This window comes from Quercus suber, unplaced genomic scaffold, assembly GCF_002906115.3.
Source record: "Quercus suber isolate HL8 unplaced genomic scaffold, Cork oak 2.0 scaffold_373, whole genome shotgun sequence".
Classification (NCBI taxonomy): Eukaryota; Viridiplantae; Streptophyta; class Magnoliopsida; order Fagales; family Fagaceae; genus Quercus; species Quercus suber.
Genome location: NW_027069825.1, coordinates 9946 through 25036, shown reverse-complemented (window position 1 = coordinate 25036; position 15091 = coordinate 9946). Strand labels below are relative to the sequence as shown.

At 38.7% G+C, this 15091-nt stretch overlaps 1 protein-coding gene across 1 annotated transcript; it reads right to left on the bottom strand.

Moving 5' to 3' along the window:
* Positions 1 to 12644: 12644 nt before the first annotated feature.
* LOC136062016 (uncharacterized) lies at positions 12645 to 13523 on the bottom strand. The gene has a single exon (XM_065760582.1). It carries the CDS (start codon positions 13521 to 13523, stop codon positions 12645 to 12647), a length of 879 nt encoding a protein of 292 aa, XP_065616654.1.
* Between the last annotated feature and the right edge of the window lie 1568 nt (positions 13524 to 15091).

Genomic DNA, 15091 nt, shown 5'->3' with positions numbered 1-15091 from the left:
AATTAATGTCCTTGGACCATATCAATAGTGGGGTTAACTATTTCATTGTCTTCATCATCAGAAGGGTTCTGAAATGAGGGTCCTTCCTCATCGCCTTGATGAGAAGTGTTTTCCAAATTCTTAAGTCTTTGATCAAGGAAATTGTGATCAACTCTAAGGATAGTTAGCTCTTGCTTGAGGGTTCTAAACTCTAAGGAAAAATTAGCTTGTAAAACCATCCAAGCAGAGATCAGAAAGTTTGAAGAAAAACTTAGACATGAAGTCTGTTCTGATCTACCCACAGCTTTTTGGCATAGAAGGCGACATGAAGTTGCCCTTCCTTATGTCAAAGATTTCCAAGAAAAGGACATCCCAACCAAAACTTGACCTATCCAAATGAACCAAGAACTCATGGATACTTGTAGAGCAGAAATTGAGGATCTTCTAAAAAAGGGAATCATCAGAAAATCTAGGTCCCCATGGTCCTGTTCAGCCTTTTATGTCTAGAAAAATGCTGAGATTGAAAGAGGTGTTCCTAGGTTAGTCATCAACTACAAGCCCCTTAACAAAGTCTTAGAATGGGTCAGGTATCCTATCCCCAACAAAAAAGACTTAGTCAATAGGCTTTGTAAGGTAGTCGTTTTCAGTAAGTTTGACATGAAGAGTGGTTTTTGGCAAATCCAAATCAGAGAGTCTGATAGATACAAAACGACCTTCACCATACCCTTTGGCCATTACGAATGGAATGTAATGCCCTTCGGACTAAAAAATGCACCTTCTGAATTTCAAAACATCATGAATGAGATTTTCAATCCATTCTCTAGTCACATCATTGTGTGCATTGATGATGTACTCATTTTATCAGAATCCCTGAACCAACACTGGAAACACTTAAGAGCATTTCTTAATACTATCAAGTTCAATGGTCTTGTTGTTTCAGCTCCAAAAATCAAACTTTTTCAAACTAAAGTGTGATTCTTAGGCTTTTACATAGCAGATTTCTATCAAAATCTCAGGCAACAATGCAAACCCCTCTTTGATAGACTTCGAACTAATCCTCCTCCTCGGACCCCAGCTCATACTACGGTTGTCCAAAACATCAAAAAATATTTCAAGATACTCACATGTTTAGGAATCCCCTCAATCGATTCCTTCAAGATTGTCCAGACAGATGCCTCTAACATTGGTTATGGTGGCATTCTTCTCCAGCGTGTTAGTCCCACTTCTCCTAAACAAATGTCTGTTTCCATTCAAGAATATGGACTTCCACTCAAATTAATTATAGTACTATTAAAAAAGAAATTTTATCTATAGTACAATGCATTTAAAAATTTCAAAGTTATCTTTTGAATCAAAAGTTTTTATTAAGAATTGATTGTAAATCTACAAAACATGTTTTAGAAAAAGATGTTCAAAACATTGCATCAAAAATTTTATTTGCAAGATGGCAAACCATTCTAAGGTTAGAACCCTCAAGCAAGTCTGAGGTTAGAACCCTCAAGCAAGAGCTAACTATCCTTAGAGTTGATCACAATTTCCTTGATTAAAGACTCAAGAATTTAGAAAACACTCCTCATCAAGGCAATGAGGAAGGACCCTCATTTTAGAACCCTTCTGATGATGAAGACAATGAAATAGTTAACCCCACTGCAGATATGGTCCAAGGACATGAATTGGAACGAGATCCTTCCAATAAAATGTTCTTAAAAGCCATCGGTAGGATTAACTTCCAGAAATGGCACTCCAAAGTCAGGATTGTCATCAGCAAAGATTTTGAATTCGAGGTCATAGCCTTAATAGATTCAGGTGCTGATCTCAACTGCATTCAAGAAGGAATCATTCCCTCTAAGCACTACAGAAAGACCAAAGAAAGGTTAACTTCTGCTAGTGAAGGTAAAATGCAGATTGAATTCAAAATTCCTAAAGCCCATGTGTGCCAGGACAACACATGTCTCAAAACCACATTTGTCCTTGTTAAGAATATGACAGATAGAGTGATCTTAGGAAATCCCTTTATGTGTCTGTTGTATCCTTTCACCACGGATAGTGAAGGAATCACTACCCATCCTTTTGGCCAACCAATTAAGTTTGAGTTTCTTAAAAGCCCTGAACCTAGAGAGATTAGTAGTCTCCAGAATGTTTCAGTCTCCAAGACCCTCAACCTTGTCCATTCCAATATTCACAATCAAGCCAAGAACCTTGATTTGTTCAAACCAACCATTTTACTCAAATCTGATGATTCTTTTGAACTAACTCAGTTTCAAAATTCATCATAAAACACTTATTGTAAAAATATTTACTTCATGACATCACATGCATTTGATAATACTATTTGCAATAATATGCAAATTCATGCTACTTATCTTTGGCAGGAAAGGAAGCAAATCACTTATAATAATATTAAAATGTGGAGAAAATTGACTTCTTCGGCAGAGAAGAAGAACAAGGGGAAAGCACCGGCTCGGGACTATCCTTAAAACGAAAGGTTCCCAGTAGCGGGACAGTCTTTTGTAAAGCATAAAGGTGCATCCTCTAAGGGAAACCTAAGAGGATCAACATCCCTTCAAGATTATGTCCCGGCAGAGGTGACATACTCCAATTGTGACGTGGCTGTTGTTTTGCAGGAAGTTTTATTAGAAGGTCTACGATGGAAGAAAGACGCATACAAAGACTTTCCATTCTCCATTAAATTTATCCTTGACAACTTCCAGGCAGCCTAGACCCTAGACAAAAAAGGCCTTTTTCAAAGAACCCTCAAAGCCCTAGAAATCTATCTAGTTAACCTTGAGGCGAAAAATGAAGCCATCACTAGTCACCTCTTTGGCAAAGAGGATGTCCATTCCATGGATAAAATGACTATTATGGGCACTGATTATGCAAATTTTAGCCTTAAGGCTCAAACTATTTTAAGAAGTGCTATTGCCAACTTGCCACCAGAAATACAAAATAATATTCTGAGTTGCAAGGCTATGTTCAAATCATTTGACCGATGGTGCGAACACTTCAAAATGTTGGCCACTACCTGCTTCCCAATTTTAGGAGAATCAGATGATGATCCTTTTGAAGTCTATGTTAATCGCACCCTGACACAAGCCGCCTAGGAAGAATACTTTGGGAGCAGCCATAAGGTTTATGAAAAGAAACACCCTTTTCCTAGTCTCATAGTCAACTATGAAGATGGATTTGACGATGATGAAGTGGAAAGAAATTCAAGCTGGCTTTCGCAGATGTTTGAATATGGTTTTATTAGATTAATCAAACTAACTCACCATGGCCAGATCAGCCAGTTTCCACAAATCATACAACAGGTTGTCACCAAGATTAAAAGTCCCTTCGTGTTAATCAGATGCTGGAGTACTCTCCCACAATGGGACGGTAGCAATTGGATGGATGTCCTACCATCTAGACACTTGGTACTCATTAATGGTTACACCCACCAAAGACCTTGGTATGAAGGAAATTCTTATCTTTCCTACAGAGAACCCCATGATCTTGCAGAATGTTGGAGAAACTACTTCAACAATGAAATCCTCACCATTGCCCAAGAATTATGGAAAGACTACCATTTTGTTGGCAGCACAGGAAGAATTTCAATCTTTACTACCAAGCCCTACTCTACCATAGTCATGGACCTTCGATGGATTAATTACAATAATGATCCAAGAGGATTCATTACTAGGGCACCAGAATATGAAGCCCTAAATTGGTGTGGCGTCTGTGATAAATTTGCCACTTTTCATGAGCATGATGATCACCATAGTCCTCCTTCGGAGTATTATGATACAAATTAGCAATTGCTTACAATACAAGATCTCAATTAAAAGATCTTACCCAGTAGTTGCTCCTCCAATCAGAAAAGCTAGAGTCAGAAGAAAGGAATTCTCCTGCCTCGTCTGATGCTTTAATCTGAATCCAATTGACCCATTCCAGGAATCCCAAGATCCTTATGATGGTTACAATTTGGATGATAATTAATTCCAGTTACTATTCAAAATTCCTACCTGGAACAGTACCCGGACATTTCATTATTCCTCCTACAGTGACGATGAACAGTGAATCAGAAAAGCAAGGGGACAAAGTACTATTCATGTACAGTGACCAGTTACTGTTCACTCTATAGTACCCGACAAAATCATGAAGTTACTATTTGCTTTCGGCTAAAATGATTTTTCACCCAAGTTAAAGCATTTTACCTTCTGGATTTTCAGCAATCTTCAGCAAGATCCAAGGCGCCCTTTAGCTATATAAGGCAGCTCCCTCTCTAGTCAAAGGCAGGTCCAATTTTGGAGAAAATTAGGCTTTCCCTTTTCTTTAAAATATTGTAATCAGATGGCAACCCTAGTTTATTTTTCAGTGTTAGGTTCTAACGGTTTAGGAATTTATGTATTTAGAACTATAATTTGTAATATTGGCAAACCATGATCAAAACGATATGTTTAGTCTTGTTATAGTGTGCTCAAAGTTGTTTAATTATTGTAAAGTTGGAATCGAGAGACTGTAGATGCATTAGGGCATTTCGATCTGGCTCGATCGATCGAAGAATAGATTCAATCAATCGAAAGTCAACTAGATTGCGTTTTCTGCAGAATTTCCAACTCAGCCCTAACTCATTAAACGTTTAGGGTTTTATGTTTTTGCCTTAGGTATATAAGGCAAAACCCTAGCCACGTTTTTAGAGTCGCTCCAGTTGTATTGTTGCTCATACATTGTTGTTTTGTGTAAATCTCTTGTAAGATCTAGAGGAGCTTTCCTTTACACAAAACTTAGGGTTTTCAAGTTAGAGATAGTATCAACATCTTGATGATCAACTTGGTTGCTACCATTGAAGCTTAAAGAATATCAAGCGTGGGTGCTTATAGCTGATTGAAGAATTCAAGAAAGAAGGAGTCCGTGGATTCGGAGCTTGCACGTGGTTGTGTCAGTAAGTTCTACTGGTGGGTAGCATTAGGAAGTCGAGCGGGGAGCTTGTAGTCCTTCTGTATAAACTTCGATTCTTTCATAGTGGATTCAGGTTTGCCTTGAGGATCGTTGGGTCAAATCCTCCACAGGTTTTTATCGTGTGGTTTCCTAGGTGATCATATCATTGTGTCTTTTATTATTCCACTGCTTTATTATTTTGATATGATTATTTGATTGCTTTAACCTAGTATTGCATAATTTGACTAAATAACAACTTGGCTAATTAATCTAGGCTAACCAATCTGGTTGTTCTAAGGGGTCTAAAATCGTTCATTCAGTTTACACTTGTAACAACAATTGTAACCTGTACCTTTTATATTTCCACAATCAGATGGCCTCCCCTCATCCCTTGTAACTTACCCCCCTTTTGGTATCAGAGCCAAGTTTGGCCAATTGGATAGTTGTAAGTTACCTTTAACTTGAATCAAGTTGGTCAGCACTGCCGCCATAGTTATCCATTATTTTTTGCTTTATATTCATTATTGTGAATTATATTCGTGTTATCTCCTGACAGAATTATTTTGTTTTACATCTATCTTCTGATAACTCTTCCATTACCATACATTGTTTATTACACTTACTATTTCTTCATCATTTACTATTATCTCTATGTTTTCTTCTGGTATGTCTATGAATGGTAGGCTGAGCCTCCTTCTTTACCTATCTGTTTAAAATTTTGTGATTATTTGTTCTTGTTTTTCAATTATATCCCAGTTATCTGCTTCTTCTTATTTCTGTTTAGATCCCCATAATTTGTTGCAGATGTGTACTGTTGAGACAAGTAAGACCAGATCTGTGCCGTTGTCAACCCAGTAAGTCCAATATGTCCCAGGCTGAGTGTGTGTCCTATACCAAACGATAAGTCCCAATGGTAGGGCGTGAGTGGAAGGGAGTTATCTCAGAGTAAGGATTGTGGCGATAAGAGATTGAGTTGCACGAGATTAGGCGATTATCTTGTTGTGTACCCTTGTCTCAGATCTAAGGATAGATCCAGAAGTTTGAGGTTAAAGATAATCAGGTGTTGATTGTTTAACTAGGCTTTTTAATCCAGAACAATGAATAGGTTGTTTAGAAGTAACTTTTCTACCAGCATTAGGTCAACCAGTACATCCCTCCCAGATATTCCCCAAGAAAGTGGAATTCTCAATGCTAAGCATTATGAGTTATCAGATCTAGATCTAAAGCTAGGAAATTGGAATATCTCTAAGGCTCCCACAAACAAGATTTACAAATCTTCATGGACCCTTAAAAATGCTTTCAAAACAAGCTACCATGTTCGAACCATAGAGCAAGATTACAATATCAACAAGGAGTACGAAACGTGCTACTTGTTACCTGAAGCAACCTTGCGAGCACATATGAAGGAAGGACATAATTTCATCCACATAGGTTTAGTCCAGGTTAGAGTTAAACCCTTGATCAAAGAAGGATTAGATACGTCTGTATTTATGGGCCTTAGAGACTCCCGTCATGTTAGATTTAATGACAGCCTCTTAGGAACCATTGAAACCAGTCTTAGTAATGGTCTCATCCATTTCGACTGCTTTCCCAACTTTTTAGTGGCTCTTAATGACCCACATGTCATGAAAACCCTTACTCTTAATATCAAGACTCATGGTATCCTTATGTTACCCAGAGTGAAGCAGTTATCCTTGATATACAGAGTATATTACAAGTGCATGAGAACAAATTTCAATATTCAAGCACTTGATAGAAGAATCAAAGGTGAAACGACCCTCATCTAGACCACAAACACTAGATCTAACATACAGGTCCCCAAAACCCTGAAATGGTCAGAGGTTACGTTCCCCAGAAATTGGATTCTTGAGAATGAAAATTTCCCTCATCAGATCCAAAACCCAGCCCAGAATCTAGACTTAGACTTTGTCCAACAACTAGCTGATGGTACGGTTAGACTTAGTTTTGACTAGTCTAGAATTAGAACTCCCATAGGTTCACCATCTCCATATGATGAACTTAGGTTTAGATCCCCAGTAGATCTACACCAACCCTTTAGGCAGCCAACTAATCTCTTAAGAGATAGACCTACATCCCAGTGTACTACATCCAGACCTCTAGCACCTTATCCAAAGTCTAGGAGAGACTTAGATCTAGAGCTCCAAGGTGTTCAGACCAGATCACAAGTTAGCACACCCTGCTACATAGCCAAGCAAGACTCAGTTGTTGATCATAAGGAAGATGACAACAATAGTCAGAAAGTCCTATCCCTAACAGGCACTGATATGTTGAACCCTTACCATCAAGAACCTCAGGATCCTTTTTATCCAGAACATAAAATAGATCAGCAGCTTCTTGTCATCAAGAAAGAGTTCACCCCAGATCTAGTTGCCCTAGGCAAAGAATTTGAGTCAGAAGAAAACAGACTCAAAAAGGAAAACTATAGATCCAGCCACACCCTGGAAAAAAATAAAAAATTTCTTGAAAGTTGGAAAATGTTCATGAAAGAGATATCCAACAATGTTCCTTTCTTTGAATATTTTGAGAACCACTTTCAATGGCACAAAAAGTCTTATGTCCTCACCAAGAATAATTAGACCAAACCCCCTAGCAAAGACGCTAGCGGTAACCTTAAACCTCCAGAAATTGTTAGATCACACCATCCACCCCAAGAAGCCATAGTCTTCAGCCATTGTGGAAATGATTTACTTGCCTCACCCTTCAAAGTTCCTACCACTCCAGAAGAAATGGTAGTTAAGAAGGTCATTGAGCAGAACAACTATACCAACCAGTGCTTAGGTGTTATAGGAAAACAACTTAATAGGATAGAAGACCGAATAGACAATAAGGTTATCCTCCAACCAAGAAATCCTAGCAAACCTATCCAAACTATAGAGAAACCTTTAGTCAAGCTTCCCACAGCCAAGCAACCCAGCATTAGACCTAAGGACAAAACAGCCTTAGAAATAATCAACCAAAAGCTTGAAGTACTAGTGAAGAAGGAACCAGTCACCTCTTCCCCAGTTAGCACTTCAACCAGTGTTGATCCCAGACTAGATAACCGTCTGGTTACCTTAGACATTCACACAGCCTTTAGTAGTTCTAGCAGAACCTCCTCAGACAATGAAAAGGAGATAGAACACCTAGAAAACCAGTTTCGTACCTTAGAAGTTAAAAGGCTTACCCATCTAAAGGTAACCCCAACTAGCTTCACCAAGAATTGGTATCCCAAACCTACCCCTCCTGACCTCCAGTTCAAGGAAAGGAATGTTAGTAACCAATTCTCTATGTCCTCAGGTAAACTCTATGAATGGAACATAGATGGTTTATCAGAACAGGAAATCCTAAATAAGATTCAGCATATGACCATGGTAGCCAACAACTACACCAGTGAAGGACATCCCCATACTGAGGTCGTAGAGCTCATATCTTTAGGGTTTACAGGCAAACTTCTGCAATGATGGAACAATTGCCTCACAAATGAGTCTAAGGAAGACATCAAACATGCTGTCCGGAAAGATGAGGAAGGAATCCCCATCTTTGACACAAGCTTAGGCCGTGGAGTTCCCGACGGAGTCAACACCTTGATTTATACAATCATAAAACACTTCGTAGGAAAACCCAGCAACATCACATCTAGGATTTATGATCAGTTAAGTAATCTTAGATGTAAAACCCTTGGTGACTTTAGGTGGTACGAAGATGTGTTTACTACCAGAGTCATGTACAGAAGTGATTGTAACTCTCCATTTTGGAAGGAGAAGTTCATCAATAGCTTACCTACCCTTTTTGGAGAAAAGGTCAAGGAAACCCTTTGTAACCCTTTAGGTGTCATAGATTATGATAACCTAACCTATGGAGATATCTTTAACACCATTCGAAGTGAAGGATGAAGATGTGTAGAGATCTCAAAATTCAGAGCAAAGCCAAGTACGAAGTAGGAAACTTCTGTACATAATATGGCTTACCCTCAGTCATTCCCAAAAGGAAATCCAAATACAGAAGCAAAGAATGCTCTGAACATTTCCACAGGAAGAAAAATTCAACCAAGTATTATAGAAAACAGAAACACAGCAAAGATAATTTCTATAAGAAAGGTAAATCCAAGTCCACAAGAAAATTCATACCCCAAGCATCAAGAAAATGCTTCAACTGCGGAAAGAAAGGTCATTTCAAGAAAGAGTGTAAAGCTAAGGCCAAATCCCTTAACAATACCCTTGTTTGTGACTAGACCAGCAAAGATGAGATCTTTAAGCTCCTAGAACTTGACCACTTAGATAGTGAGTCCTCTAGCAGTGAGATCCATTAGATCTACCAGCTATCCTCTGAACCCTCTAGAGTTTCTTCAAGCACCTCTAATGGACCAGATGAACCCATACCTTGCATGGATAGTTGTTGTAGGAACAAAACTATCAATGTCCTCTCTAAGCAAGAAGAGCTCCTCTTAGATCTCATAGAACAGATAGAAGACCCAGTCATCAAAGCCCAAAAGCTTAGTGAATTCAAGAGATCCTTAGTTAAGGAAACCAGTAAAACTGAACCTAAGTTTCAAGAACCCTAAGTTGATTTGGAAAAAATCTACAATAGGTTTACCAAATCCAAGAAGGAAGTTACAGTCAACGACCTTCAAAAGGAAATCAAGGAAACCAAGTATGAGGTTAGAACCCTTAAACAAGTGTTAACCATCCTTAGAGTTGATCACAATTTCTTTGATCAGAGACTCAAGCATTTGGAAAATTCTTCTCATCAAAGCAATGAGGAAGGACCTTCATTTCAAAACCCTTCTGATGATAAAGACAATGAAATAGTTAACCCCACTGCAGATATGGTCCAAGGACATGAATTGGAATGAGATCCTTCCAATAAACTGTTCTTACAAGCCATTAGTAGGATTAACTTCCAGAAATGGCACTCCAAAGTCATGATTTTCATCAGCAAAGATTTTGAATTCGAGGTCATAGCCTTAATAGATTCAGGTGCTGAACTCAACTACATTCAAGAAGGAATCATTCCCTCTAAGTACTACAGAAAGACCAAAGAAAGGTTAACTTCTACTAGTGGAGGTAAAATGCAGATTAAATTCAAAATTTCTAAAGCCCATGTGTGCCAGGACAACACATGTTTCAAAACCACATTTGTCCTTGTTAAGAATATGACAGATAGAGTGATCTTAGGAAATCCCTTTATGTGTCTATTGTATCCTTTCACCACGGATAGTGAAGGAATCACTACCCATCCTTTTGGCCAACAATTAAGTTTGAGTTTCTTAAAAGCCCTGAACCTAGAGAGATTAGCAGTCTCCAGAATGTTTCAGTCTCCAAGACCCTCAACCTTATCCATTCTGATATTCACAATCAAGCCAAGAACCTTGATTTGTTCAAACCAACCATTTTCCTCAAATCTGATGATTCTTTTGAACTAACTCAATTTCAAAATTCATCACAAAACATTTATTATAAAAATATTTGCTTCATGACATCACATGCATTTGATAATACTATTTGCAATAAAATGCAAATTCATGCTACTTATCTTTGGTAGGAAAGGAAGTAAATCACTTATAATAATATTAAAATATGGAGAAAAGTGACTTCTTGGGTAGAGAAGAAGAATAAGGGGAAATCACCGGCTCAAGGCTATCCTCAAGACGAAAGGCTCCCAATAACGGGACAGTCTTTTGTAAAGCATGAAGGTGCATCCTCTAAGGGAAACCTAAGAGGATCGACATCCCTTCAGGATTATATCCCGGCAGAGGTGACATACTCTAGTTGTGACATAGCTGTTGTTTTGTAGGTAGTTTTACCAGAAGGTCTACAATGGAAGAAAGGCACATACAAAGACTTGCCATTCACCATTAAATTTATCCTTGACAACTTCCAGGCAGCCGGGACCCTAGACAAAAAAGGCCTTTTTCAAAGAACCCTCAAAGCCCTAGAAATCTATCTAGTTAACCTTGAGGCAAAAAATGAAGCCATCACTAGTCAACTCTTTGGCAAAGAGGATGTCCATTCCATGGATAAAACGACTATTACTGGCACTAATTATGCAAAGTTTAGCCTTAAGGCTCAAACTATTTTAAGAAGTGCTATTACCAACTTGCCACCAGAAATACAAAATAATATTCTGAGTTGCAAGGTTATGTTCGAATCATTTGATCGATGGTGCGAACCTTCTGATAAAACTTCTTGCAAAACAACAGCCATGTCACAACTGGAGTATGTCAACTCTGCCGAGACATAATCCTAAAGGGATGTCGATCCTCCTAGGTTTCCCTTAGAGGATGCAACTTCATGCTTTACAAAAGACTGTCCCGCTACTGGGAGCCTTTCGTCTTGAGGATAGCCCCGAGCCAGTGCTTTCCCCTTGTTCTTCTTCTCTGCCGAAAAAGTTAATTTTCTCCACATTTTAATTTTATTATAAGTGATTTGCTTCCTTTCCTGCCAAAGATAAGTGGCATGAATTTGCATATTATTGCAAATAGTATTATCAAATGCATGTGATGTCATGAAGCAAGTATTTTGATAATAAATGTTTTGTGATGAATTTTGAAACTTAGTTGGTTCGAAAGAATCATCAGATTTCTGGAAAATGGTTGGTTTGAACAAATCAAGGTTCTTGGCTTGATTGTAAATATCAGAATGGATAAGGTTGAGGGTCTTGGAGACTGAAACATTCTGGAGACTGCTAATATCTCTAGGTTCAGGGCTTTTAAGAAACTCAAACTTAATTGGTTGGCCAAAAGGATGGGTAGTGATTCCTTCACTATCCGTGGTGAAAGGATACAACAGACACATAAAGGGATTTCCCAAGATCACTCTATCTGTCATATTCTTAACAAGGACAAATGTGGTTTTGAAACATATATTGTACTGGCACACATGGGCTTTAGGAATTTTGAATTCAATCTGTATTTTACCTCCACTAGCAGAAGTTAACCTTTCTTTGCTCTTTCTGTAGTACTTAGAGGGAATGATTCCTTCTTGAATACAGTTGAGATCAGCACCTGAATCTATTAAGGCTATGACCTCGAATTTAAAATCTTTGTTGATAACAATCCTAACTTTGGAGTGCCATTTCTGGAAGTTAATCCTACTGATGGCTTATAAGAACAGTTTATTGGAAGGATCTCATTCCAATTCATGTCCTTAGACCATATCTGCAGTGGGGTTAACTATTTCATTGTCTTCATCATCAGAAGGGTTCTGAAATGAGGGCCCTTCCTTATTGCTTTGATGAGAAGAGTTTTCCAAATGCTTGAGTCTCTGGTCAAGGAAATTGTGATCAACTCTAAGGATGGTTAACTCTTGTTTGAGGGTTCTAACCTTAGACTTGGTTTTATTGATTTCCTTTTGAAGGTCGTTGACTGTAACTTCCTTCTTGGATTTGGTAAACCTATTGTACATTTTTTCCAAATCAACTTTAGGTTCCTGAAACTTAGGTTCGGGTTTACTGGTTTCCTTAACAAAGGTTCTTTTGAAATCACTAAGCTTTTGGACTTTAATGACTAGGTCTTCGATCTGTTCTATGAGATCTAAGAGAAACTCTTCTTGCTTAGAGAGGACATTGATAGTTTTGTTCTTGCAACAACTATCCATGCAAGGTATGGGTTCGTCTGGTCCACTAGAGGTGCTAGAAGAAACTCTAGAAGGTTCGAAGGATGACTAGTAGATCTGACAGATCTCACTGCTAGAGGACACACTATCTGAGTGGTCAAGTTCTAGAAGCTTAAAGATCTCAACTTTGCTGGTCTAGTCACTAACAAGGGTGTTGATAAGGGATTTGGCCTTAGCTTTACACTCTTTCCTGAAATGACCTTTCTTTCCACAGTTGAAGCATTTTCCTGATGCTTGGGGTATGAATTTTCCTGTGGACTTGGATTTACCTTTCTTATAGAAATCATCTTTGCTGTGTTTCTGTTTTCTATAATACTTGGCTGAAGTTTTCCTCCTGTGGAAATGTTTAGAGGATTCTTTGCCTCTGTATTCGGATTTCCTTTTAGGAATGATTGAGGGTAAGCCATATTGTGTACAGAAGTTTCCTACTTTGTACTTGGCTTTGCCTATACTAGCTTTGCTCTGAATTTTAAGATCTCTACACATCTTCATTCCTTCACTTCGAATGGTGCTAGAGATGTCTCCATAGGTTAGGTTATCATAATCTATGACACCTAAATGGTTACAAAGGGTTTCCTTGACATTTTCTCCAAAAAGGGTAGGTAAGCCATTGATGAACTTCTCCTTCCAAAATGGAGAGTTACAATCACTTCTGTGCATGACTCTGGTAGTAAACACATCTTCGTACCACCTAAAGTCACCAAGGGTTTTACATCTAAGATTACTTAACTGATCATAAATCCTAGATGTGATGTTGCTGGGTTTTCCTACGAAGTGTTTTATGATTCTATAGATCAAGATGTTGACTCCGTCGGGAACTCCACAGCCTAAGTTTGTGTCAAATATGGGGATTCCTTCCTCATCTTTCTGGACATCATGTTTAATGCCTTCCTTAGACTCATTTGTGAGGCAATTGTTCCACCATTGCAGAAGTTTGCCTGTAAACCCTAAAGATATGAGCTCTACGACCTCAGTATGGGGATGTCCTTCACTGGTGTAGTTGTTGGCTACCATGGTCATATGCTGAATCTTATTTAGGATTTCCTATTCTGATAAACCATCTATGTTCTATTCATAGAGTTTACCTAAAGACACAGAGAACTAGTTGCTAACATTCCTTTCCTCGAACTGGAGGTCAGGAGGGGTAGGTTTTGGATACTAATTCTTAGTGAAGCTAGTTGGGGTTACCTTTGGATGGGTAAGCATTTTTACTTCTAAGGTACGAAACTAGTTTTCTAGACGTTCTATCTCCTTTTCATTGTCTGAGGAGGTTCTGTTAGAACTACTACAGGCTGTGTGGACATCTAAGGTTACTAGACGGCTATCTAGTCTGGGATCAACACTAGTTGAAGTGCTAACTGGGGAAGAAGTGTCTGGTTCCTTCTTCACTAGTTCTTTAAAGTTTTGGTTGACTATTTCTAAGGTTGTTTTGTCCTTAGGTCAAATGCTAGGTTGCTTGGTTGTGGGAAGCTTGACTAGAGGTTTCTCTATAGTTTAGACAGGTTTGCTAGGGTTTCCTGGTTTGAGGATAACCTTGTTGTCTATCCGGTCTTCTATCCTATCAAGTTGTTTTCCTATAACACCTAAGCATTGTTTGGTATAGTTGTTCTGCTCTATAACCTTCTTGACTACCGTTTCTTCTGGAGTGGTAGGACCTTTGAAGGGTAAGGCAAGTAAATCACTTCCACGATGGCTGAAGACTATGGCTTCTTGGGGTGGATGGTGTGATATAACATTTTCTGGAGGTTTAGGGTTACCGCTAGCATCTTTGTTAGGGGGTTTGGTCCAATTAGTCTTGGTGAGGACACAAGACTTTTTGTGCCATTGAAAGTGGTTCTCAAAATATTCAAAGAAAGGAACATTGCTGGATATCTCTTTCATGAACATTTTCCAACTTTCAAGAACTTCTTTCTTTTGTTCCAGGGTGTGGCTAGATCTATAGTTTTCCCTTTTGAGTCTATTTTCTTCTTACTCAAATTCTCTACCTAGGGCAACTAGATCTGGGGTGAACTCTTTCTTGATGACAAGAAGCTGCTAATCTATTTTATGTTCTGGATAAAAAGGATCTTAAGGTTCTTGTTGGTAAGGGTTCAACATATCAGTGCCTGTTGGGGATGGGACTTTCTGATCATTGTTGTCATCTTCCTCATGATCAACAACTGAGTCTTGCTTGGTTGTGTAGCAAGGTGTGCTAACCTGTGATCTGGTCTGAACACCTTGGAGCTTTAGATCTAAGTCTCTTCTAGACTTTGGATAAGGTGCTAGAGGTCTGGATGTACTACACTAGGATGCAGGTCTATCTCTTAAGAGATTAGTTGGCTGCCTAAAGGGTTGGTGTAGATCTACTAGGGATCTAAACCTAAGTTCATCATATGGAGATGGTGAACGTATGGGAGTTCTAATTCTAGACTGGTCAAAACTAAGTTTAACCGCACCGTCGGCTAGCTATTGGACAAAGTCTAAGTCTGGATTCTGGGCTGGGTTTTGGACCTGATGAGGGAAATTTTCATTCTCAAGAGTCCAATTTCTGGGGAATGTAACCTCTGACCATTTCAGGGTTTTGGGGACCTGGATGTTAGACC